Here is a 27,826-nt window from a genome sequence, read left to right as displayed (position 1 = left end):
AAGCAAAGGGAGTCCGGTTAAAACTCAAATCATATTTTTATTGATGTACTAGGTGGAAGTACAGTATCAGTATGTAAGCAGTTACAGTATATTTCATTGTTTAATGCAATATGGCAAAATCCTACTCGGTAGTCCTTCCAAGTTGCTCATTGCCAGAATGTTGTGAACCATAACCTTTTTACATAAATCTAATAAAATAGCTTAATGCCTTGCTCATTGATGGCTAGTATGGAGTTCTGTTTATGTAACAGTATCAGTGTAATAAGAGCGAATTACTCTACCAAAGCATTTTGCTATACTTTTACATAATGCTATCACAATACACACTCATTACAAAATAAAAGATTGTCAGTATTATCAATAAAAATGACATACAACCCATTGCTGAAATAACATTTATTCAAACTGCATTCATTTTGTTGGTTATAAACTGAAACCATAATGCTTTGACACTGAAGCAGAAAATGAAACAAAACCATAACCAATTAAAACTATATAAAATGTGAAGCACACATGTCTGAATTCAATTTCCCTCCACCCAGACCAAGCCTCTATAATAAATCTGTCCTGCAGCGTGTGCCGTCCTTTGGTCTGACATGCGTGTTTGGAAACATGCGAGTGCAAGACCAAGTCAAGCTTCAGCGCTTGATTAAGATGGCGGGAAGGATAATTTGTATGGATCAAGAATCAGCCACCAACCTATACACAAAACTAAAACGTGAAAGCATTTTACAGGACAGTACACATCCCCTTCACTCAAAATTCAGTCGCAGCAGCAGCCGGAGAAGGGGAAAGAGACTTCTTCAAAAGAAAATCAAAACCGATAGATATGGGGACTCTTACTCCAACAGTCATTAGGCTGTATAAGTGTCTGTTGGTCCCTCGAGTCTTCAGCATATTGCACTTTCATTTTAAATGTGTAGCTATAGCACTTTGAATGAATTATATTGTGCCGTTTCTCGGTTTTCATGTACAGTCTTCAGCACATGACCAAATTAATTTCCCCGATGGGATAATAAAGTGGATCTAAATGCAGTTTTCCTGCATAGTCTACAGTAGGGCACAAATGAAAGATACATATGGTAATTTTAAAACAAATTGACTTTCATAGGACTATTTTTTTTCACCCATTAGCAACTTCATTCATTTTTGCAGATGATCAGATATTCAGGTAGGGCCTGGTGACCATTGAAGATGACATAGGTGTCCACACCCCCTTTCACGCTGTCATAAAGAGTGATGGGGTCTCCACTGGGCATCACCGGTGGCACAATAAGATCTGGTGAGCCATGTGTGGACTTCCCTGTCAGCACTTGCGCCTCAACGAAGTACAGGTATGCCTCGTCTGCCAAGCCTTTCCACTGCTTCTTTGCCCCATCCACGCTGCCACTGAAGTAGATCCCCTCTCCATAGCGTTGCACTACGGATGAAAGTAACACATCAATAATGAAATTAAAGATGCACTATCCAGAAATCGCTCCATTTCCTGGTTGCTAAAATTTGAATAGTTGGCCTAATTTCAGTTTGTGACAAAACAAGCAAGTATAGTGTAGAGAATCATTTTGACATCTAACCCACTGAAATATATTCTCCACAACCAAAAATATTGTATTTTCAGCTGTTCAAAGCTGGTATTCAAAACCTAAACTTAAGAACAGGAAGCACAGAAATAGAACAAATCTACACTTCTTAGACTTGCTTTCAATGAGTGACCGATCTATAAAACACATTTTTATGTGAATTTGGTTGGGTCTAGAATATTCAGAGGTGGAAACTTTGTGGGAATTACCATGTTAAATGTAGATGTTTTTTGCATTGGATATAAACTCAGCAAGAAAGAAACATCCTCACACTGTCAACTGCTTTTCTCTTCAGCAAATTTAACGTGTGTAAATATTTGTATGAACATAAAAATCAACAGACATAAACTGAACAAGTTCCACAGACATGTGACTGACAGAAATTGAATAATGTGTCCCTGAACAAAGGGTGTGTGGCCACAAGCTGCATTAAGTACTGTGGTGCATCACCTCCTCATGGACTGCACCAGTTTTGCCAGTTCTTGCTGTGAGATGTTACCCCACTCTTCCACCAAGGCACCTACAAGTTCCCAGACATTTCTGGGGGGAATGGCCCTATCCCTCACCCTCCAATCCAACATGTCCCAGACGTGCTCAATGGGATTTGGGATTGAGATCCGGGCTCTTCGCTGGCCATGGCAGAACACTGACATTCCTGTCTTGCAGGAAATCACGCACAGAACGAGCAGCATGGCTGGTGGCATTGTCATGCTGGAGGGTCATGTCAGGATGAGCCTGCAGGAAGGGTACCACGAGGGAGGAAGAGGTCTTCCCTGTAATGCACAGCATTGAGATTGCCTGCAATGACAACAAGCTCAGTCCGATGATGCTGTGACACACCGCCCCAGACCCTGACGGACACTCCACCTCCAAATTGATCCCGCTCCAGAGTACAGGCCTCGGTGTAACGCTCATTCCTTCAACGATAAACGAGAATCCGACCATCACCCCTGGTGAGACAAAACCGCGACTCGTCGTTAAAGACGATGATGTCTGGTGAGGACCTGCCTTACAACAGGCCTACAATCCCTCAGTCCAGCCTATTGCAGACAATCTGAGCACTGATGCAGGGATAGTGCGTTCCTGGTGTAACTCGGGCAGTTGTTGTTGCCATCCTGTACCTGTCCTGCAGGTGTGATGTTCGGATGTACCGATCCTGTGCAGGTGTTGTTACACGTGGTCTGCCATTGCGAGGACGATCAGCTGTCCGTCCTGTCTCCCTGTAGCGCTGTCTTAGGCGTCTCACAGAACGGACATTGCAATTTATTGCCCTGGCCACATCTGCAGTCCTCATGCCTCCTTGCAGCATGCCTAAGGCACTTTCACGCAGATGAGCAGGGACCCTGGGCAGCTTTCTTTTGGTGTTTTTCAGTCAGTAAAAAGGCCTCTTTAGTGTCCTAAGTTTTCAGAACTGTGACCTTAATTGCCTACCGTCTGTAAGCTGTTAGTGTCTTAACAACCGTTCCACAGGTGCATGTTCATTAATTGTTTATGGTTCATTGAACAAGCATGGGAAACAGTGTTTAAACCATTTACAATGAAGATCTGTGAAGTTATTTGGATTTTTACGTATTATCTTTGAAAGACAGGGTCCTGAAAAAGGGACGTTTCTTTTTTTGCTGAGTTTATTTACCATATGAAGACAGAAACATTTTACCTTATCATATGTAGACATTGCAAATGATTAAATCCTTTCAATAGAAAAAAAACAAAAAAACTATTGTTACAAATTGAACTTTAAATAAATTAGTTTACTCTTCACATGGGATGATTTCTCTGAAAAGAAAAATATATATATATTGAATGATCCCCAATGCTCAATTACATCTCCCAAAAATGTTGTCAACATACATCTGTAAAATGATAGGCTAGAAACTAAAGCTTTGGTTGTCTTCCTCTCAGGCTTCAATGTCTTCTCCTTGGACCTCCTCAATGTCAACCTTTTGAACATCAGATTCTGAGGCCGCATCTTCACTGTCACTTTCTAACCTTGTTGAGGATGGCTCGTTGTCAGGCTCAAAAAGACTCAAATTTGCCCCGGATAGCCACCAATTTTTCAACCCTTGTATTGGTCAACCTGTTGCGTGCTTTTGTGTGTGTTCCAAAACAGGAACCAGTTGCGCTCTGAGGCGGCTGATGTTGGTGGGATTTGGAGGATGATGGAGGCAACAGGGGAAAGAGCCTCAGATCCACAAAGTCCCTTCCACCAGGTGGCTGATGAGATCCGTTGGCACAACTAGCATATTGCATCTCCATGCCAAAGTCCTTGCTTGGAAGTGTACTTCACCAGACTGCCAAGAAATGTGCCCTCATCCAGGCCAAGGTGGCGAGACACAGTAGTGATGACACCATAGGCCTTGTTGATCTCGGCACCAGACAGGATGCTCTTGCCAGGATACTTGGAGTCCAACATGTATGCTGCGGCATCTATGGGCATCAGGTTAAGTCTTCACACTTTTTGATGTATTTCAGAACAGCAGTTTCCTCTGCTTGGAGCAACAGTGAAGTGGGCAGGGCAGTACGGATTTATCTTACATCTGCAAGCAGAGTCTGAACATCAGACAGGATGGCATTGTCTCCCTCAAGCCGTGCAATGGCTACTGCTATTGGTTTCAGGAGTTTCAGGCTGCTTACCACTCTCTCCCAAAATACATCATCCAGGAGGAACCTCTGATGGGGCTGTCCATATCGGCAGACTGTGATATGGCCATTTCTTGGAGAGACTCCTTCCCCTCCAGGAGACTGTCAAACATGATTACAACACCACCCCAACGTGTGTTGCTGGGCAGCATCAATGTGGTTGGCTCTCTTGTAGAGTGTATCCATTGTTTTCAGTGTCATGATGTCCTTGAGGAGCAGATTCAATGCATGAGCAGCATAGTCAATAGGTGTGATGGGAGGGTAGGACACCACTTTAGACCAAGCAGCCTTCATGTTTGCAGCATTGTCTGTCACCAGTTCAAATGCCTTCTGTGGTCCAAGGTCATTGATGACTGCCTTCAGCTCCTCTGCAATGTAGAGACCGGTGCATCTTGCCCCTTGTGTGTCTGTGCTCTTGTAGAATACTGGTTGAGGGGTGGAAATGTAGTTAATTATTCCTTGCCCACGAATGTTCGACCAACCATCAGAGATGACTGCAATACAGTCTGCTTTCTCTATGATTTGCTTGACCTTCACTTGAACTCTACAACCAGTAAATGAGTAGATTAAGCATCTCTGGTTGGAGGGGTGTATGCTGGGCGAAGAAAATTCAGAAATATCTTCCAATACACATTGCCTGTGAGCAGAGGTGAACCAGTTGAATACACAGCTTAAGCAAGACATTCATCAGCATTTATTTGACTACATTCCTCCATTGAGTCAAAAAAACTTCTGATTCCAGGACCATTGAGCTGTTGCTATCGATAAGGTGTCTGATTCCAGGAGGACCATGAGCTGTTGCTATCGATAAGGTGTCTGATTCCAGGACCATTGAGCTGTTGCTATCGATAAGGTGTCGTTCATCATTTTCACCTCAAATAGAAGTAGAGGGACTTTTGTCAGAGGTTGCTTATTGTGAGCGCTGAGGGAACTTTATGCACTTGGCCAGATGATTCTGCATCTTTGTTGCATTCTTCACATATGATTTGACACAGTATTTGCAAATGTATACAGCTTCTCCTTCTACATTTGCTGCAGTGAAAGGTCTCCACACATCAGATGGTGCCCGTGCAATTTTCCTGTAGAGATAAGCGAGGGCAAAAATGAGTACAAAAAACAAATACAATTCCATGTACAGATAAATTGTTAAGCAGTTAGATTAAACTCCTCCTTTGTAAGATACATGTTTTAAAATGAAGCATGTATGGAAACAGGTGAATTCACACTCCTTAGCAGGCTCAAATAAGCTAAAACCCACATGGTAGAAAATACTAACTAGCAGATTGTTAACAAGTTAGAAATTATTTAAACACACTTTGTTGTAGGCTACTATTTACTAGTTAACAAAAAAATAATATGTAATATAAAATATATTCACCCCATCCAGTATTTTAATCAAGACTTACCAGAAAGCATGTAGTCCTTGGCTCAGACAGTGTAGAAGTGTGGGCTCAATAGCATCTCATTAGTGTGCAAGATCTTGAGAATCTGCACATGTGATGGAAGAATGCACTGTGCATGCAGAGGGTAAGTAAAATTCCCAAAAATCCCAGGCTTAAGTTCCCATGAAAAATGTCCTGAAAAATTCCGGAACGTTTCCGACCCTTTGCAACCCTAGTTGGGTCACCCAGAAGGTTACATATCGCAGTAATATATTAAATGAATTGCTTCACAACAATTATTTCAGAGCTATTCTTTAAACACAGTGCTGGTTCCATAAAAATAGAACACAAAGAATGTCATTAGAATGAATAGAATTACTTTTTATTCAAGGGTTGCACCTCGGTTGCCTCATGCCATTGTTATCAAAGTTCTACAGATGCCTCAGCCATAGTTGCGCCTAAAAGTCGAGTCGTGACCAGTCATTCTGAACAGGGGCTAGTGACTGTTTGGTCTAAATTACACTGTAGCAGCCAGGTAATACGATGACATTGCTAAAGTAGGCAAATTATTAGTCGGAAACAACTTTGCCATCATTATGATGTTGTCAAATTTACTTTAGACAGCAATGTTGACTTTAGTGGGCAAAGTTCATCAGCTCCAATTGAGAATGCATTAAGCAGAATATGCAGTTGCAATATTGTGACGCAATGTACAACTCATGAATAGGTGGCTTCTCTTACCGTCAGGTGATGCAAACTCCCTCTGGAAGCCCACTCTGGTGAGCAGATTACAGTATTGCGCTGGCAGGCGCTGGTACATTCGCTGAGAGGTAGACACGTCCAACTGCTTCTTTTTAAGCTCGAAGACCTGCTTCAGGGCACGGTTCTCCACTTTCTCAACCTGTGACACATTTGCCATAACCATATTTGATTGGTTATCAAGCAGTTAATATCACAGATTTAACATTAAAGGTGCAATCTGTTGTTTCTTGTGTGGACACTCACCCTGACAATATTAAGCCCGGGAAAATTCTGCTGTCTTTGTCTATAGTCAGAACTGCTCTCGTCAACAGGCTTCCTTGCGGAACTAGTGGAAGTGTTCAGGCCCATGTCAGTCTCCTCTTCTTTTGCGAAATCCTCTTGGACTTTGCAGCACATGGCTTCCACCTCTAATACAGCAGCTGTGACATCTCTAGAAGCCCCATGGATGTTCACGCCGGCACAACCATCTTTGAAGAACACCTCAATGGAAACTTTGAACTTGGTCTGAAAGGTCAGCAGCTTTCCAACCTCATGTTCACCAAAGTGCTGGATGAAATTGTTGCGAATGGTGAAGCCATTATTGGCGACAGCGTAGAAAACAGAAAACAACCAGGACCTGACCTCTCTTAATGTCTCATCAAAGGCACTGCTGAGCTCGATAGATGGTTGTGCGCTTTCCCTTGGATTTCTGGACTCAAAATGGCCAGTTGTGGGCTCAAATACTTGCAGACGAGACACAAAAAATAATAATTTAATCCAAAATACTGCATGCATAGTGCAAAAACCGCTGTAATAAATATGTTGTATCAAGAGTTCTGTTAACACACAAATGATAATAACATACCACTTCTACTTCTTTTGACTGGGATCTCACCTTGAGCGGAGGCACTGTTGAAGGAGCTAGAATATTGTGTTGCGCCTTGAAGAGATTTCAGTTTGTCTTCAAAAGCCTGTGGAAAAGAGCAGAAATATGTGATGACTGGTAACTAGGCTATATCAACTCTGGTGTCCATAAGAAGACAGACGGCAAAGAAATGAAGTATTTTGGTTTAGAAATGTATCATATTCGCAACTCTTCAGTTCAAAAACGGCTAAGGCATTTAATTTCAAAAGAGTGAAATCGTCAAAGAGCTGTGGGACGATTACCAGGCCACAAAGGATTAGTATAAAAATGACTGATAATACTTTGATCGTAATAATAATAATACTTTTACCCTATATGTCTCAGTGTCGTCTGGATATATAACATAATAGATATTCATGTTCGTGCCATTGTTTTGCTTGGCAAATTTCACTGCTGTGTCCATCATAATCTGGGCAACCTCTTGCTTGTTGAAGCCCAACGCACCAGTACCAATGGCTGGAAAGGAGATTGATGGCAGCCGTTTTTTTTGGGCCATGCCCAGACACTTCGAGATGATGTCACCAAGAATCTGTCATGACAAGAATACAGAAAGCTTACAAATTACTTGTCCAGTTTTTTTATTCTATACGTTATATTTCTAACTATATTTTACTATGTCTCTAGTCCAGATCTTTGATATACTACCCTTAACATATTGCTAGGAACAAGGTAGGATAACTTTTGTGTTTGATCGCAACAGTACATTTTTAGTGTAGTTGAATATCTAAAAACCTTATTTGCATTTACCTTAGATGCTTGACCTTTGTGAGGACATATCGTGTGGTACACGTAACTGCATGATAAATTGTGTCCAGTGGTCTCAATAACGTCACTGTATTTGTTGTGGTAGCAATTCGATATCTCCACCTGTATGCCTTCTCCAGCCTCGCCCCGAATTGCTTTGGAAATTGCCCCGGATGACAAATCAAGGTTGGAAGAAATTGTGTTCACAATGCCGCCCGTCTGTCAATAAAAGACGAGCAAGAGAGAATATCAGTTAATAACAGTTAAGCTTTTCATATATTTGGAAATATGTTCCAAATGCTGAACCAGAGCCAAATATTCACACACATTCCTCCATCAGTCATGTCTACCATTCAATTCTGATTATTTATCCTTTTTATGTCCCATTTTCTTTTAATTGTACCTTCTGTTTCTCAATGTATCCTTGTTTGAGGTTCAGAGTGACATTGTTGACTTTCATGAAAGTTGAGCCTTTTCCGTGACTCACAACTTTACTGTATGAAGCTTTGGGTGGCAGCCACTGAGCCGCCGCTGGTTGACTGTGTGAAACCGATGACCCCAGTACTTCACGGCATGCTCTCTCCATCTCCCCAGCCGATAGGTCATCGTGATTGACCAGGCGAACCTCTAAAGGAGCCCCGGAGTAATTGTGATCATGGTAGTGTTTCAGGGTTTTAACAATGAGGTCTGCACAGAGTGGCAGGGGAAAGTTGAACAAGCCAGAACTTATAGCAGGAATGGCAACAGACTTCAGATTATGTTTCTTTACCTCCTCTAGAATGTTTCTAACAACCTTTTCAAGTTTTGGTGTGGCAATATCAACATCATTTTTTGGGGGGTTGTATGGTAGGCTTGGACCAACGGCATGAATGATCTTCTTGAATGGAAGGTATCCAGGTTGGGCAACGATGGCACCTCCCGTTAACAACTTTCCATTGGCCTTTATGTACTGGTCACTGTCTTGCTGGATACCTGGGCCACCGGCATCGCTAAGCGCCTTGGCGAGACCTCCCCCATGACTGAGGTTTTCATTGGCCGCGTTGACCACAGCCTCTACGCCACGGTGAGTGGTAAGGTCGTCCCTCCATACAGACACCCTGAGGCCCTTGGACAGCAGGGTAGAAAACCTAATCTCAGGCTTCATGGACTGTCCTGCACCGGCAACATCCACACCATGGAGTACGGCAGTGCATCCAAACTTGCTTTGCAGGGCGTAAGTCAGAGCTGGTCCACATTGGCCCAGGATGCTCACTATCTCCTCCTCCAGAGGGAAATTATCTGACTTGGCCATGGCTCACACAATACAGGGTATCCAATGTTGTTCTGAGGACTGAGGAAAACATGAGTGTAAGGTGTCATATGCAATCAAGGCATACATTACACAAGTCAAATGAGCTTCTTATGAACATGACAACCTTTCATTATAGAAGATCTTTTTTTTTTGTAATAGTCTACATTATGTAATTCCGATTTGATTATTCTTTTTTTTTTCCATTCACATGGTCTAGCTTACATTACCAACAAGGTGCATGTTGTTCTAATAACTAAATATGATTGTATCACCTATTCATTTGAAAATTATAAAAACAATACTTTATTCACATCAGAGGAACTCTATAGGCTGGGACATCAGATCAAGCTGTTTTGCTGGAACAACACTGACCTTGAGGACTAGGCTATAATCAAAACTGAAAGTAAACTTACTTGACTGATCTGGATAAATAAGTACATTTAAAAAAAAGACTAGTCAACAATATCACTCACAAGCTCAACAATATTGAATTTAATATTACATTTGAGTAAAGCATAAATATCGCAGGGTGTAAATTAGGGTTGAATGGCGGGAACCCGCTTACCGAGATTTACCGCACAAAACCACTCCATTTTCCCAGTATAAATAATTGCAAGAAAATGGTAAATTATTTCTATGAACAGCATGGCATGAAATGGAACTGTTAAATGATGTGATGTTTAAACATGGCTTCTCTATGGCCTCTGCATGATCAAATCAATGCTCAAGGTGGGGACGTGGTAACTTTTTGGTTTGTGACAGGTACAATTGCTGCAGCATACATACAGTAATATAAAGACATGCATTTACTTATTGCAGTTGCAGAGTTAAAAAAAAACAGCAGGAGAAAGAGTCAGCCTACTAATTATACAAATAGGCCACATTAGATTTTAAAATCAAATTTGCTAGCCTATTACTTGCAACTTTGTAGGCTGCAACAGAATGGTGGTTTGAACTGTGTGTGTGTAATTCCAATACAATAACACAGTTCACACTCAAATTAGCCTACTGGAGCTAGTTTCACTTAATTACTCGAGACAGCATATACAGTGCATTCGGAAATAAAATATTTAGACCACTTGACTATTTTCGCATTTTTATGTTACAGCCGTATTCTAAAATGGATTAAAGGAATAAAACATCCCCACAATCTACACACAATCCCCCATAATGACAAAACCTGTTTTTGCTTTTAGAAATGTTTGCAAAAAACATTTGGGGTGTTCCTCCTATTCTTCTCTACAGATCCTCACAAGCTGTGTCAGGTTGGATGGGGTGTGTCGCTGCGCAGCTAATCGCAGGTTTATCTAGAGATGTTAGATCGGGTTCAAGTCTGGGCTCTGGCTGGGCCACTCAAGGACATTCACAGACTTGTCCTGAAGCCACTTCTGTGTTGTCTTGGCTGTGTGCTTAGGGTCATTGTCCTGTTGGAAGGTGAACCTTTGCCCCAGTCTGAGGTCCTGAGTGCTCTGGAGCACTTTTTCAGCAAGGATCTCTGTACTTCGCTCCATTCAATCGTTCTCTTGATCCTGAGTAGTCTCCCAGTCCCTGCCGCTGAAAAAAAAAAAAAAACATACCCATAGCATGATGCTGCCACCACCATACTTCATCGTAAGGATGGTGCCAGGTTTCCTCCAGATGTGATACTTGGCATTTCATCAGACCAGAGAATATTGTTTCCTCATGGTCTGAGAGTCTTTACGTGCCTTTTGGCAAACACCAAGCAGGCTATCATGTGCATTTTACTGAGGAGTGGCTTCCGTCTAGCCACTCTACCATAAAGGCATGATTGGTGGAGTGCTGCAGAGATAATTGTTCTATCTGCACAGAGAAACTCTGAAGCTCTGTCAGTGACCATCGGGTTCTTGGTCACATCCCTGACCAAGGCCATTCTCCCCCGTTTGTGCAGTTTATCCAGGCAGCCAGCTCTAGGAAGTGTCTTGGTGGTTCCAAACTTCTTCCATGTAAGAATGTTGGAGGCCACTGTGTTCTTGGGAACCTTCAATACCGAAGAAATGTTTTGTTACCCTTCCCCAGATCTGTGCCTCGACACAATCCTGTCTTGGAGCTCTACGGAGAATTCCTTCGACCTCATGGCTTGGGTTTTGCTCTGACCATGCACTGTCAACTGTGGGACCTTACATAGACAGGTGTGTGCCTTGCCAAATCATGTCCAATCAACATAATTTTCCACAGGTCAAGTCGTAGAAACAGGATGCACCGGAGCTCAATTTCGAGTCTCTCAAGTTCAGTCCCTTTGCTGTAAGTAATGTATTTGTTTTTTTAATGGGCTATTGTGTGTAGATTGATAGGGTGAAAAACATTTGATCCATTTCAGAATAAGGCCGTAAAGTAACAAAATGTGGAAAAAGTCAACGAGTCGATACATTCCGAAGGCACTGTACTCAGTGTATAGCTGCTGGTGCAATAAGTAGGGGGGATATAATGTCTCCAGTTGTATCCATTAGCTACGGACTGTTACAACTTTTGAAGCAGAGTGTGTCGAACTAGACATTTGAGTATTTCGCTACACTGTACATCAAAAAGAGGAAGCGAAAGGGAGATGGTTTGTTGAAGAATGGTAGAAAGTGTAAGCAGACTGAGCTGTACGCCAGATCGAAGAGAGGAGAAATGGAAGGGAATGAGGGTGAAGTATCAGAGCCCAAGGCTTGCACCGAGGGTCAGGATAAAGAGGAGTCTGGAGTGAAGTGAAGGGGGGACATTTCTTTTTAAAAAGTGGACCCTTTCCTTTTGGCTGAGCCATTTGTGGTTTCAGGGTGGATGAAAACAGAGTTGGGTGCTGTGGAATCGGTGAGGGAAACCAGAAGTGGTTTGTGATAGTTTGTTTATGCTGATCAGAAGGAGCAGGCGCTCTACCTTAAACGAATGGTGGCAAGAGATGTGAATTGTTTTGCCCTCAAGAAAAGGGTGCCATTGAAAAGAGTGATTATTGGGGTAGCAGTAAATGTGAAAGTTGACCAACTGAAGGGGAAGATTACCGGAAGGGATGCACGATATATCGGTGAACATAACGGAATCGGACGATATAACATAAAAATGCCAACATTGTTATAAGCCCAACATCTAGTTTTACGCCGACATTTATAACTGATGTCAAAGCTACCTGTATAAAAACATACGTACAGTTGAAGTCGGAAGTTTACAAACATTTAGTTGGAGTCATTAAAACTTGTTTTTCAACCACTGCACAAATTTCTTGTTAACAAACTATAGTTTTGGCAAGTCGGTTAGGACACCTACTTTGTTGGAAAAATTACTTGCGTCATGCACAATTGTTTACAGACATTATTTCACTTATTCACTGTATCACAATTCCAGTGGGTCAGAAGTTTACATACACCAAGTTGACTGTGCCTTTAAAACAGCTTGAAAATTCCAGAACATTATGTCATGGCTTTAGAAGCTTTTGATAGGCTAATTGACATCATTTGAGTCAATTGGAGGTGTACCTGTGGATGTATTTCAAGGCCTACCTTCAAACTCAGTGCCTCCTTGCTTGACATCATGTGAAAATGAAAAGAAATCAGCCAAGACCTCCCAAAAAAATTGTAGACCTCCACAAATCTGGTTCATCCTTGGGAGCAATTTCCAAATGCCTGGGGGTACCATGTTCATCTGCTCAAACAACAGTACGCAAGTATAAACACCTCGGGATCACGCTGCCGTCATACCGCTCAGGAAGGAGACGTGTTCTGTATCCTAGAGATGAACGTACTTTGGTGCAAAAAGTGCAAATCAATCCCAAAACAACAGCAAAAGGACCTTGTGAAGATGCTGGAGGAAACCGGTACAAAAGTATCTATATCCACAGTAAAATGAGTCCTATATAGACATAACCTGAAAGGCCGCTCAGCAAGGAAGAAGCCACTGTTCCAAAACCATCATAAAAAAAAGCCAGACTACGATTTGCAACTGCACATGGGGACAAAGATCATTATTTTTGAAGAAATGTCCTCTGGTCTGATGAAACAAAAATAGAACTGTTTGGCCATAATGACCATCGTCATGTTTGGAGGAAAAAGGAGGAGGCTTGCAAGCCGAAGAACACCATCCCAACTGTGAAGCACGGTGGTGGCAGCATCATGTTGTGGGGGTGCTTTGCTGCAGGAGGGACTGGTTCCATTCACGAAATAGATGGCATCATGAGGAGGTAAATTATGTGGATATATTGAAGCAACATCAAGACATCAGTCAGTAAGTTAAAGCTTGGTCGCAAATGGGTCTTCCAAATGGACAATGACTCCAAGCATATACTTCCAAAGTTGTTGCAAATGGCTTAACCTTTTTGGGATAGGGGGCAGCATTTTCACTTTTGAATGAATCGTGTGCCCAGAGTGAACTGCCTCCTACTCTGTCCCAGATACTAATATATGCATATTATTATTAGTATTGGATAGAAAACTCTGAAGTTTCTAAAACTGTTTGAATGATGTCTGAGTATAACAGAACTCATATGGCAGGCAAAAACTGAGAAAAATCCAACCAGGAAGTGGGACATCTGAAGTTTGTAGTTTTTCAAAGCTTGGCCTACCAAATGCACATTGAGATATGGAGGTGGTTGCACTTCCTAGGGCTTCCACTAGATGTCAACCGTCTTTAGAAACTGGTTTTAGGATTCTACTATAATGGAGGGGCTCATGAGACCTCTGAGTCAGTGGTCTGGCAGAGAGCCTTGGTCTCATGACACACACTCCCGACAGAGTCACTTCTCGTTCCAGAGCTTTTCTGAAGACAAAAGGAATTCTCTGGTTGGAACATTGATGTTTTATGTTAAAAACATCCTAACGATTGCTTAAAATACATCGCTTGACATGTTTCTAAAGGACTGTAACGGAACTTTGAGTTTTTGTCTGGATGAAGTGCCTGTGCCTCATGAAGATGGATTACTGGGCTGAACACGCTAACAACAAGTGGCTATGGACATAAATGATGGAACTTTATGGAACAAATCAGTCATTTATTGTAGAACTGGGATTCCTGGGAGTGCCTTCTGATGAATATCAAAGGTAAGTGAACATTTATGGTGCTGTTTCTAACTTTGTTGATTCCAAAATGGCCGATATTCCTCTGGCTGTTTTGGGTTCTGAGCGCCGTTCTCAGATTATGCTTTTTCTGTAAAAAATTATAAATCGGTCGACCTCTAATTAATGTTCTCCACAAGACGATGAAATGGTACAAGACATTCTATCATTTCATCGACATTGCTGTAGTGAATGCATTCATCCTACACAAGGAAATGGCTAAGAGCTGTGGAAAGCCCCCCCATCTCACAGCTAGCCTTCAGAGAGCTGCTCATCAGGGAGCTTGCTGGCTACAGCGCCACGTTCTGGCCCCTCTACCTCTGTCCCTTCTGCTCCTGCCACAAGTGGTGTTCATCTCCCCAAATTTATTTCTGCAGGCATGGATGTGCCTCAGGGCCAAAAGGGCACGGCATGGAGACGTCATTGTGTTCTTTGCAAAATGAAGTCCCCCATCACCTGCACCACATGCTTGGTGACCCTCTGCTTTACAGCAGAAAGAGACTGCTATGGCACATGGCATCAGCAGCACAATATTGTGTAGACTGTGAGGGTCTTCCAAATATTGAAAGTGTGTAAATAGCCACCCTTGATAATAGCCACCCTTGATATTTTGTAAATGTGGGGGGGGGGTTATTTTCTTCAAAATGTATAACTTCACCAATTTGGCCACTTGGGTACATTTGGGCAACTTGTGGGACACCTGGGTGACTTCATGCTAACTGTCATGTGGCACACTCATTCCAGAAGTTATCATTCTGAAACTTTGCACAAGTACTGTTGCCCTCATGTTTTTCACTGAAATTGAGGTAGAGTCATTAAAGTGACTATGCATAGATGACAGAGAATAGCAGTGGTGTAAAAGAGGGGGAGAGGGCAATGCAAATAGTCTGGGTAGCCATTTGATTGGGTGTAGAAGTTGTTTAGAAGCCTCATGGACCTAGACTTGGTGCTCCGGTACCGCTTGCCATGCGGTAGCAGAGAGAACAGTCTATGACTGGGGTGGCTGGAGTCTGACAATTTTTAGGGCCTTCCTCTGATACCGCCTGGTATAGAGGTCCTGGATGGCAGGAAGCTTGGCCCCGGTGATGTACTGGGCCGTTCGTACTACGCTCTGTAGTGCCTTGGGGTCGGAGGACGAGCAGTTGCCATACCAGGCAGTGATGCTCTCAATGGTGCAGATTTAAAACCTTTTGAGGATCTGAGGACCCATGCCAAATCTTTTCAGTCTCCTGAGGGGGAATAGGTTTTGTCGTGCCCTCTTCACGACTGTCTTGGTGTGCTTGGACCATATTAGTTTGTTGATGTGGACACCAAGGAACTTGAAGCTCTCAACCTGCTCCACTGCAGCCCAGTCAATTAGAATAGGGGCATGCTCGGTCCTCCTTTTCCTTCCTCATCTCCTTTGTCTTGATCACGTTGAGGGAAAGGTTGTCCTGGCACCACATGGCCAGTTCTCTGACCTCCTCCCTATAGGCTATCTCGTCGTTGTCGGTGATCAGGCCTTCCACGGTTGTGTCTGCAAACTTAATGGTGTTGGAGTCGGGCTTGGCCGTGCAGTCATGAGTGAACAGGGAGTACAGGAGGGGACTGAGCACACACCCCTGAGAGGCCCCAGTGTTGAGGATAAGCGTGGCACGTTTTGTTACCTTCCTGACAGGAAGTCCAGGATCCAGTTGCAGAGGGAGCTGTTTAGTCCCAGGGTCCTTAGCTTTGTGATGAGCTTTGAGGGCAATATGGTGTTGAACGCTGAGCTGTAGTCAATGAATAGCATTCTGTACATAGGTGTTCCTTTTGTCCAGGTGGGAGAGGGCAGTGTGGAGTGCAATAGAGATTGCATCATCTGTGGCTCTGTTTGGGCGGTATGTAAATTGGAGTGGGTCTAGGGTTTCTGAGATAATGGTGTTGATGTGAGCCATGACCAGCCTGTCAAAGCACTTCATGGCTACAGATAAGACTACCGACCCGTAGCACTCACTTACACAGGTTACCTTAGTGTTCTTGGGCACAGGGACTATCGTGGTATGTGTGAAACATGTTGGTATTAGACTCGGACAGGGAGAGGTTGAAAACGCCTTTAAACCATCGTAGAAGATGTTCCAACTTTACCACAGTGCCAGTTTACTTTTTATATTGTCAGAATGTGAGCACTCAAGCGTTTCAATCGCAGGTGTGTATGCAATGCGCTGTCATGATTGCTAAAGTTATACACTGTTCGCTCAATTTCAGTTTGTGAGAGAACAAGCACTAACTGGTGCTGCTGGGAATCATCTAAATCGCAGTGTAATATTTTCAATAAGCAAAAATATTTTGTTTTATAGTTGTTTGAAGCTGGTGGACCAAAACTGAAAGAGAGACTCAAGCGCGAGTCTTTGCCAAGTTACAGGAAATAAGATACAGGGGAGGGGAGATTGGTTTGGAATACAGTTCTGTTTCAATTCACCTAGCTTCTTCACAGGGGTAAAATCCTAAGAAATTATATGGGTGTGTTCGTAAATTCACTCTGGAATGTTTGAGTGCGCTCTAAGCGTTCGTAAATACATATCGCTCTCTGAGCGTTCAAAGCGCACACTGGAAGCTCTGGCCGAGGAGTAGTGTTGATCCATCATACACTAATGAGAGAACACCGAACTCTGACATGGTCATAGTCAACGAGTGTTGACAGTTCGTAAATTCCTCAGTTCTTCTGTGCTCTAGCACTCGGATGAGAGCACTTGACTCGGAGTAGATAGCCGGAGTGAATTTACGAACGCACAATGTGAAGCAGTTTTAAACACTTTCCAAATGTCGGCCTTGTTAGACACACTTCCTCTCTGCTTACACAAGTCAAAATAAAAATCCTGCACGTGCGCCATAAATGGACAACAAATAGCCTACTATCCCATGGATCCAAAACACACTCACAAGCAAAATACAGAAACGGGCTCTCTTTAAAACGAGCTTAATCTAACAGTCCGTTTCCAGATGACAATATCCCTCCCATTGTCACAACGTACCTACTGTACTTTTACATCAATCGAACCAACCAGCAAAGTTGCAAAGAAATAGTGAAGCTGCGTAGTCTACTCACCTGACGGCAGCTAATGTTTATAGCAAAGGCAACTGACGAGTCGACTGGATATTCAAAAATATGGAATTCAACGCGTCGAGTCGTCGTCGACAAAGCTCAAAACTGAAAGAAATTATCAGTAAAATGAAATTTAAACACGCCCCCGTCTTGGAAGCGAAACATGATTAGGCTACCGTTCTCCTAGCAGCAGGATATTATGCTGGCAACACGATCGCGGATTTGTTTTTTTTCTTCAAAATAAGAGTCCCCCTGCAAAGACATGCTAAACTATGGTAGTATCGATTTTTTGGCGGTCTAGGGTGACCACGTGTTCCGTATTGTGCGGGATAGTCCCGAATTTTGGCCCTTTGTCCTGTGTCTCGCAATCATGTCCGCATTTTATCAACAAATTCAAAACATATCGTATTCCTGTCAGACATTCCAACCTGTCTCTTGCAGTCACGTTATGGACAGAAACACCATACGGATGTGGTACTGGCAGTGGCGACCTGTCATCTGTCATTCAGAGCCCCACCTGTTTTGAGCCCCACATTTTTTTGCAAATATATATATATATAAATTGGGGGCTTGCCTGTTTTGATGTTATTTTGGCATTAATACTTGTCACATATCAATTTGCAAACAATTTTAAAAAATAAAAATACAATTGAGTTAATAAAGCCGAAAACAAACAGGTAGCTCCAAAATGCAGGTCTTCAACCTAGCACAGTGCTTTCTGTGGTGGTGGTGCTGGCCTGCAGAAAATAGGAGCATTGCACCGTGATTGGCTCAGTGTTCTGTCACTCAAGGGGACACTCGGTCACCCGCCCTTAGTCGACATCAAATGTAAGCCCTTTGTGTCCTGCCATAGACTTAAATTAGAAGTGCCCTTCCAAGAAGGCTCAAGGTCATTGGCCACAGATACAATTACATCAAATCACTTTATATCTACAGTAGCTTTGATTGGATTGATCATGTCAACGTCTTACTTTCAAAATCTTAGCTAGCAGTCATCATCATGAATCAAGTAGACAATATACTGGCAAATCCTTTTTAATCCTTGTCATATGAAGATAATTTATAGATAACATGTATCGGTGCTCATCGGCCATTGGACATAAACATTACACAATAAGTTGAAAATCGCAAATTCAACAATGAGTGGTTTGCATGGAATCGGTGACAGTGGCTAACTGCAAGCATTGCAACTGGGAAGTCGGGAATAAACAAGCTCAAAATACGTTTTGAACGGTCATCCATCTTGGAATTGTAAATCCTTTCTCTTTCGTTGATGACAAAATTTGCCCACGAAGGACCGCCGCGTCACCTTCCTGTTCAAGTGAGCACATTACAATATCGAGAGTCCAAAAATGTCTTATATGCTGCTGCAGAAATGATGTAATATGCCAGGGAGATATGTATACTGCAGCTAAGAAAGTAACACTAACAACGGCCCATGTTCTGAAGTCTGTTGCTGTATATTCCAAAAGTGCTGAACAAGTAGTTATATTGACTAGTCCGTTCTGGCTCGGTCATTAATGTCTTAGTCAAAATTACGGATTGCCTCTTATCCGCTTGTCGTCCACTAATAAAATAGTTTGTACATCTCAATTGTCAGTAGAAAGCACATTTGTTTAAGCAAGTCAGCCATACCAGCTGTTTTTTTTAAAGGCAGTAAATGAGGCTAAATGAACTGTTTCGCTGCCAGACAAGGCTACACTGTTAGCCAGGTGTAGCAGTGGTAAGATGTTGGGAGAGCTGCTGTTGAGAAAGCTTTGTGTAGGCCCTAACAGTTTGTGGGCACCTGTTTGTCACTGTTAGAGTGCAATTAATGTATTGTTTAGGGTTGTGTTGTGGCTTTGCTGGCATGCATCACACATTTTTAGTTTGTTGCTAAAATCCCCACTGGGTACTGGTGATGTTAGGAAACTTTGCAGTATTGAATTTTTTATGTATTATTTCATACATCGTTAGCCCAGAAAATCTTAAGTGTTATTACATACAGCCGGGAAGAAATGTTGGATATCAGAGCGGCCAGGAATATGACTTTCCCGAAGCGGATCCTTTGTCCGAATAAACATCTCTCCAGGAAGAAGAAGGTCGGGGGTGTATGTTTCATGATTAACAACTCATGGTGTAATTGTAACAACATACAAGAACTCAAGTCATTTTGTTAATCTGACCTAGAATTCCTCACAATCAAACGCCGACCATATTATCTCCCAAAATAATTATCTTCGGTTGTTGTTACAGCCGTGTATATCCCCCCTCAAGCCGATACCACGAAGGCCCTCAAGGAACTTCGCTGGACTTTATGCAAATTGGAAACCATATATCCTGAGGCTGCATTTATTGTAACTGGGGATTTTAACAAAGCAATTTTGAGGAAAAGGATACCTAAATTCTATCAGCATATCGACTGTAGCACTCGCACTGGAAAAACACTGGACCATTGTTATTCTAACTTCCGTGATGCATACAAGGCCCTCCCTTCGGCAAATCTGACCACGACTCCATTTTGCTCCTCCCTTCCTATAGGCAGAATCTCAAACAGGAAGTACCCATGCTAAGGACTATTCAACACTGGTCTGACCAATCGGAATCCATGCTTCAAGATTGTTTTGATCATGCAGACTGGGATATGTTCCAGGTAGCCTCAGAGAACAATATCGACGTACACGCTGATTCGGTGAGTGAGTTTATAAGGAAATGTATAGGAGATGTTGTACCCACTGTGACTATTAAAACCTACCCTAACCAGAAACCGTGGATGGATGGCAGCATTCGTGCAAAACTGAAAGAGTGTACCACTGGAATTAACCATGGCAAGGTGACTGGGAATATGGCAGAATACAAACAGTAGTCATTCCCTCCGCAGGACAATCAAACAAGCAAAATGTCAGTATAGAGACAAAGTGGAGTCACCATTCAACAGCTCAGACACAAGATGTATGTGTCAGGGTCTACAGACAATCACGGACTACAAAAGGAAAACCAGCCACGACACGGACACCGTCTTGCTTCCAGACAAACTAAACACCTTCTTTTCCCGCTTTGATGATAATACAGTGCCACTGACGCAGCCAAGGACTGTGGGCTATCCTTCTCCGTGGCCGACGTGAGTAAGACATTTAAATGTTAATCCTTGCAAGGCTGCCGGCCCAGACGGCATCCCAAGCTGAGTCCTCAGAGCATGCGCAGACCAGCTGGCTGGTGTGTTTACGGACATATTCAATCTCTCCCTATCCCAGTCTGCTGTCCCCACATGCTTCAAGATGGCCACCATTGTTCCTGTACCCAAGAATGCAAAGGTAACTGAACTAAATGACTATCGCCCCGTAGCACTCACTTCTGTCATCATGAAGTGCTTTGAGAGACTAGTTTTTTTCAGCAGGATAGAACAGCTGCCTCCGGTAAGACAACGGCTGGCGGTCTGTGTATATTTGTAAAAATAAATGAAATCTAAGGAAGTTTCGAGGTTTTGCTCGCTTGAGTTAGAGTATCTCATGAAAACGTGTAGACCACACTATTTACCGAGAGAGTTTATCAATTCTTTTTAGCTGTCTATTTACCACAACAAACCGATTCTGAAACTTGGACCACACTCAATGAGCAGTATACGGCCATAAAAAAAACAGGAAAGTGCCAGTCCAGAGTCTGGGGACTTTAATGAAGGGTAAATAAAATCGATTTGACCTAATTTCTACCAGCATGTTCAACCTTTTAAGCATCAGACACTTGTTTTCAATTTTCACCAAAAATGACATACCCATATTCTAACTAGCTCAGGACCTGAAGCAAGGATATGCATATTATTGATACAATTAGAAAGGAAACACTTTGAAGTTTGTGGAAATGTGAAATTAATGTAGGATAATATAACACATTAGATCTGGTAAAAGATAATGCAAACAAAAAAACGTGTTTTTTTATTTTATTTAATCATCTTTGAAATGCAAAGGAAAGGCCATAATGTATTATTGGAGTTTAGGCCCAATTTTTGCCACTAGATGGTGGCAGTGTTTATGCGAAGTTTCAGATTGAGCCAGTGAAGCATTTCAAAACTGGACAATATTTTGTATCAAGTCTGCCCAAATGTGCTGAATTGGTCAATTGATACATTTAAGTACATAACTATAGAGAACAAACAAAAAGTATATGGTAATACACAATTTAAGTTTACACACTCCCAGGAATGTCATACATGATGGATGGATCATTAGCTTACACACTAACTTTCACACATCGAGATGGCTGGGCGGGGTGGGTGTGGAGCCAGAGACAGCAAGGGTTCAAACTGTAGAACCCAGTTCCTACATTTGAATTTAAAAATGGATTTTATCAAACAGAACTATAGTACATTTTATCTCGGGACCCTCGGGAAGACAAATCAGAGCAAGATTTTATTTGGATCTCTTTGTGTCCCCATTTAGACTAATCTTCCAAGAGTCCTTAAACATTAAAATACAATTTATAATACAAACACATTTTCACATATAACACACTATTACAAACACACATAATATACTAACATAATGACCCAATAAATACTCAATCTACTATAGTCCCACAACATTTCTATGTTGTGCCTAAAAATGCATCAGGTCAATGGCTTGGCCTGACAAATAAATATTTTTGAAGTAGTATCCTAATAAAATCACCTTGCTATAGGTTTATATCACCCCAATTATGCATAGCTTTCCAACGAGTTTCTTAAACCCTTGGTTTGCCTCTTGGACTTGGGTTTTGGACTGATTCATGAATCATCGCCTATTTCTCCAAAATGGTCTTTTGTGAGAAAATAAAATGTTATTACTTAGCCTTCGTCTTATTATAACTCCTGTCTTAAAGTCCTATGCAATGGTTGTTTGGTTGTTTTAACTTGTGCTCCTTCCAACCTCCCTTTCAATTGCTGGATAGCATTTCTTACAGAAATCTCTCATTTGATAGGCCTAGCTGTAAAGAGAGGAGAGGTGGCAAAGCCCCCCAACAAGAGAAATGGGACAATGGATATTTACACGCACCTTTGTTGGACACCTTGATTAACTCAGCTTGGTGATTAAACCTTCTTCAACTTGATCTATTTCGAGACTATTGGTGAGAGACCTCGTTGCTTTATCAGGTAGACAACAATGCTTGTTGTTGTTGTTGGTCAATGTTGTTGGTACTATTACTGTTTGTGTATGTAGGCATATGTGTTGATAATTTAATATTCCTACTTGAGTTGGGGTAAATTGGAGGAAGTTCTTTGAATTTACAAAATTGAGAGAACTTGACATAAATAGCTTTTCCTTATCAGCCTATTAAGAAGTAAATTAAAATAGATATGACTACCTCTTTTCAATGATTGCATTGGAATATAATTTATCTTCCTGAATTGATTGCCAAAAAAATTCAAATTGATCCCAATCCTGAGGCCCAAATCCGACAATCAAATGAGATGAGGATCCTACTGCACTCAATGCATTACGGTTTCATAGGCTACCCAAGTCACTTTCATTTACAGTTTTACTCTGTGTTCAAGTAGACATAGTTATCGAAAGCTTGTTTCCTTATTATTGTTAGTCATTCAAAATGTACAAGCCTACAGTGGTTTAATTGGCATAACTGTGTAAACGCCCCAAAATATATACATAATGCAAATAAGGATGTTCTCTTTTGTAGTGCATGTTCTCTGGTTTACACGTTTTGCATTTTATCTACTGAGTTTTTCAAACCCCAAAGTTCTCTACAATGTGTATTGCATTGTGGGCTATGGGGGGGTTAAATAAAGTGCTGATGGATATGTAGGACACAGTCCCCCTCCAAAACAACACATACATTATAGACCTTACTGAGTATTTTCCAACACACTTTAGCTGAGACAGGTCAAAAAGTTCTCTACAAGCCAATATCGATCCCATGTACTGACTATTACAGTGTATTATTGCATTGGAGGCTATTTAGTGGGCGGAGTGAAAAGCCAGCAGCAGGCTGTGCTACACAGCTCCCCTCAAACTACACTGAGTACTTCCCACCCAATTTTAGCTGAGACAGGTAGAAAAGTTCTCTCTCAATAATCTCAACATACCAGAGTCAACATTGTATTTTTTCATTATTGATTTTAGTTTTTATTAACCATATTTTGTATTGGTTTTCAAAACTGTCCTATTGCCTTTTCTTGTTGGCACAATAAAAGTGTCAATTGATTAAAAATCTAACTTTTGAAGGAGTTTTGAAATACGGGCTGTTATTTTGAAGGTTCTGACATGAACATACAAACGTGATGTCATCATTTGTGCTGCTGGCAGAATACTAGTTTCAAAAATACATTTAAGACTTGATGATTGCAAACTGTAAGAAAAAGTATGTGTACAGTCAGTGTGCTAATGTAATGTATTGATGTCAACGATAAATAAAGCATATATACAGACGAATGATCGATACCGATCATGTTTCAATGTCATTTATATAATATCATTTCACACGAATCAAAAGTGAAACTAAACTGATACAGGCTACCACACCTACAGTGAATATATTTGTTGTTTGCCAGTTGAGGTTATTCAGGCTGCAATGGCAGATACATACGCATTTGGACTGCTTGTTGAGCAGGAGGGGAACCCCAATATTCCCAAACTGAAAAACAAGTTGGTAAAATACACTTTATATACAAAAGTATGTGGACACCCCTTCAAGTTAGTGAATTTGGCTAGTTCAGCCACACCCGTTGCTGACAGGTGTATAAAATCGAGCACACAGCCATGCAATCTCCATAGAAACATTGGCAGTAGAATGGCCTTACCGAAGAGCTCAGTGACTTTCAATGTGGCGCCATCATAGGATGCCAGGTTTCCAACAAGTCAGTTTGTAACATTTCTGTCGTCCTAGATCTGCCTAGGTCAACTGTATCAAATCAGTTTATTTGTCAAGTGTGCAAAATACAACCTTACAGTGAAATGCTTACTTACAAGCCCTAACCAACAGTGCAATTTTTAAGTAAAAAAAAAAAAATTGGTAAACAATAGATTTAAAAAATATTGAATAAAAATAGTCTATATACAGGTGGTACCGGTACAGAGTCAATTTGCGGGGGCACAGGTTAGTCGGGCTAATTGAGGTAATATGTACATGTAGGTATAGTTCAATGGACTATGGATAGATGATAAACAGAGAGTAGCAGCAGCGAAAAAGAGGGGGTGGCGGGACACACTGCAAATAGTCTGGGTAGCCATTTGATTACCTGTTCATGAGTCTTATGGCTTGGGGGTAAAAGCTGTTGAGAAGCCTTTTGGTCCTAGACTTGGCGCTCTGATACTGTTTGCCATGCGGTAGCATAGAGAACAGTCTATGACTGGGCTGGCTGGGGTCTTTGACAATTTTTAGGGCCTTCCTCTGACACCGCCTGGTGTAGTGGTCCTGGGTGGCAGGCAGCTTAGCCCCAGTGATGTACTGGGCTGTACGCACTACCCTCTGTAGTGCCTTGCGGTCGGAGGCCGAGCAGTTGCCGTACCAGGCAGTGATGCAACTAGTCAGGATGCTCTCGATGTTGCAGCTGTAGAACCTATTGAGGATCTGAGGACCCATGCCAAATCTTTTCAGTCTCCTGAGGGTGAATAGGTTGTCATGCCCTCTTCACAACTGTCTTGGTGTGTTTAGACCATTCTAGTTTGTTGGTGAGGAACTTGAAGCTCTCAACCTGCTCCACTATAGCCCCGTCGATGAGAATGGGGGTGTGCTCGGTCCTCCTTTTCCTGTAGTCCACAATCATCTCCTTTGTCTTGATTACGTTAAGGGACAGGTTGTTATTCTGGCACCACCCGGCCAGGTCTCTGACCTCCTCCCTATAGGCTGTCTTGTCATTGTTGGTGATCACGCCTACCACTGTTGTGTCGTCTCCAAACTTAATGATGGTGTTGGAGTCGGGCCTGTCCATGCAGTCGTGGGTGAACAGGGAGTACAGGAGGGGACTGAGCACGCACCATTGTGGAGCCCCAGTGTTGAGGATCAGCGAAGTGGAGATGTTCCTACCTACCCTCACCACCTGGGGGCGGCCCATCAGGAAGTCCAGGATCCAGTTGCAGAGGGAGGTGTTTAGTCCCAGGATCCTTAGCTTAGTGATGAGCTTTGAGGGCACTATGGTGTTGAACGCTGAGCTGTAGTCAATTAATTACATTCTCAAGTAGGTGTTCCTTTTGTCCAGGTGGGACAGGGCAGTGTGGAGTGCAATAGAGATTGCATCATCTGTGGATCTGTTTGAGCGGTATGCAAATTGGAGTGGGTCAAGGGTTTCTGGGATAATGGTGTTAATGTGAGCCATTACCAGCCTTTCAAAGCACTTCATGGCTATGGACGTGAGTGCTACGGGTCTGTAGTCAATTTGGCAGGTTACCTTAGTGCTCTTGGGCACAAGGACTATGGTGGTCTGCTTGAAGCATGTTGGTATTAGACTCAATTAGGGACATATTGAAAATATCAGTGAAGACACCTGCCAGTTGGTCAGCAAATGCCCGGAGCACACGTCCTGGTTTAAAGGTCTTACTTGCGTCAGCTACGGCGAGTGCGGTCACAGTTGTCCGGAACAGCTGATGCTCTCATGCATGCTGCAGTGTTGCTTGCCTCGAAGCGAGCATAGAAGTGATTTAGCTCGACTGGTAGGCTTGTGTCACTGGGCAGCTCGCGGCTGTGCTTCCCTTTGTAGTCTGTGATAGTTTGCAGGCCCTGCCACATCCGACGAACGTCGGAGCCGGTGTAGTACGATTCAATCTTACTCCTGTATTGGCGCTTTGCCTGTTTGATGGTTCATCTGAGGGCATAGCAGGATTTCTTATAAGCTTCCGGGTTGGAGTCCTGCACCTTGAAAGCGGCAGCTCTACCCTTTAGCTCAGTGCGAATGTTGCCACAGTCACTGTGGGGACAACGTCCTCGATGCACTTATTGATAAAGCCAGTGACTGATGTGGTGTACTCATCAATGCCAAAAGTCCCAGGAACATATTCCAGTCTGTGCTAGCAAAACAGTCGTGTCGTTTAGCATCTGCTTCATCTGACCACTTTTTTATAGAGCGAGTCACTGGTGCTTCCAGCTTTAATTTTTGCTTGTAAGTCGGAATCAGAAGAATAGAATTGTGGTCAGAGTTTCCAAATGGAGGGCGAGGGAGAGCTTTGTACATTTCTCTGTGTGTGGAGTAAAGGTGGTCTAGAATATTTTTCCCTCTTGTTGCGCATTTAACACGCTGATAGAAATGAGGTAAAACTGATGTACGTTTCTCTGTATTAAAGTCCCCGGCCACTAGGAGCACCGCCCCTGGTTGAGCGGTTTCCTGTTTGCTTATTTCCTTATACAGCTGACTCAGTGTGGTCTTAGTGCCAGCGTCCGTTTGTGGTGGTAAATAAAACAGCCACGAAAAAAATTTCTGTGGTGGTAAATAAACAGCCACAATTTTATTTAATGAAAACTCAAATAGTGTGGTCTACAGTTTATCATCTAAGATACTCTACTTCAGGCGAGCAAAATCTAGAGACACTTAGATTTTGTGCCACAGCTGTTGTTTACAAATATACACAGACCCCCCCACCCGTCTTACCGGAGTGTGCTGTTCTGTCTAGCCAGTGCAGCGTATATCCCGCTAGCTGAATATCCATGTCGTCATTCAGCCACGATTCAGTGAAACATAAGATATTACAGTTTTAGAAGGCAGGAAAAAAGGGGATAATATGGGTACTTTATGAAACAGGAGTATTCCATGCTAGAGTGGCTACTGCCTAGGAATGCTAGTTCCAGACATTGCCATCTGCCAGCCTTTGGGCTAGTTGGATTGAGGAATGCTGAAACTGACCGTTGAAATGCCATCAGATGAGGTCAACACAAGTGCACAGTGGTGATGTGCAGTTTGCAAACAATTAGTTATTTTTGAACGACTCTTTACTGACTTGAGTCATGATTCGTTTTTCTGAGTGACTCGTTAATTTTTGTGGTTCGTTTGACGTGCTGGCTGCAATGAGTCCTACAGTATGATACATGCTCCTCTGGCTCAGCGGCTCCAGATACATAGCCTGGATGACGCGACCCATGCGACTACATGGCGAAGAGCCGGTGTGCATGGCAAAAGAGCTCTATTTTCATGTAATTTGATCATAGCACCGGGTCCAAACCAAGTGCCAACGCCTTTTAGCAAACTCCATGCATTTACATTTGTTGGATGACAGGAAAATAAAGCTCTTTAGCCATGCAAACCAGTGGTGGGTTTTCCATCAAAATAAATAATTATATGCAGAAGATTCCCATACCTACTGCAAAATATGTTGGTGGATCTTTGATGTTAGGGAGCTATTTTGCTTCTGGTTGCCTCTTGCTTGACGACTAAAACTGAATTATTCCGCTGCCTTGTAGTTGCTACATACTTAAGTAGGAGACTGCCATCGCTGAAGTCATTTGTGGTGATGTCGAAAATAGT

General features: G+C 42.5%; 1 protein-coding gene across 12 annotated transcripts; it reads right to left on the bottom strand.

Moving 5' to 3' along the window:
• Positions 1-17: 17 nt before the first annotated feature.
• parp9 (poly(ADP-ribose) polymerase family member 9) lies at positions 18-27,826 on the bottom strand. 12 transcript variants are annotated; one of them, XR_016489341.1, is made up of 9 exons: positions 17,413-17,621; positions 8,416-9,342; positions 8,016-8,231; positions 7,579-7,797; positions 7,209-7,314; positions 6,608-7,086; positions 6,344-6,503; positions 5,627-5,732; positions 3,299-5,299 (listed from the first exon to the last, which is right to left on the bottom strand). XR_016489341.1 is itself a non-coding variant. In XM_090212313.1 (8 exons), the coding sequence occupies exons 2-8, from the start codon at positions 9,301-9,303 to the stop codon at positions 1,140-1,142; spliced, it is 2,319 nt and encodes a 772-aa protein (XP_090068439.1). In that variant the 5' UTR covers positions 9,304-9,342; positions 27,660-27,826; the 3' UTR covers positions 18-1,139. The 12 variants fall into 12 exon arrangements, 10 of the variants coding, with proteins under 10 accessions (XP_090068439.1, XP_090068445.1, XP_021431338.2 ...); XR_016489342.1 differs by having other exon boundaries at positions 7,239-7,314; XM_090212313.1 differs by lacking the exons at positions 3,299-5,299; positions 5,627-5,732; positions 17,413-17,621 and adding exons at positions 18-1,420; positions 27,660-27,826 and having other exon boundaries at positions 7,239-7,314.

This window comes from Oncorhynchus mykiss, chromosome 20 (genome assembly GCF_057628025.1).
Source record: "Oncorhynchus mykiss isolate SJ-2025 chromosome 20, ASM5762802v1, whole genome shotgun sequence".
Taxonomy (NCBI): Eukaryota; Metazoa; Chordata; class Actinopteri; order Salmoniformes; family Salmonidae; genus Oncorhynchus; species Oncorhynchus mykiss.
This window is presented reverse-complemented; position numbering and strand designations above follow the sequence as displayed.

Excerpts from the sequence above, each read along its gene's own strand:
- parp9 (XM_021575663.3), bottom strand. The coding sequence starts at position 9,303 with ATGGCCAAGTCAGATAATTTCCCTCTGGAGGAGGAGATAGTGAGCATC. Across the intron at positions 7,087-7,208 it reads AGTCAAAAGAAGTAGAAGTG|TATTTGAGCCCACAACTGGC; the intron begins GTATGTTATTAT and ends CTCGTCTGCAAG. Across the intron at positions 6,504-6,607 it reads CCGGGCTTAATATTGTCAGG|GTTGAGAAAGTGGAGAACCG; the intron begins GTGAGTGTCCAC and ends AATGTGTCACAG.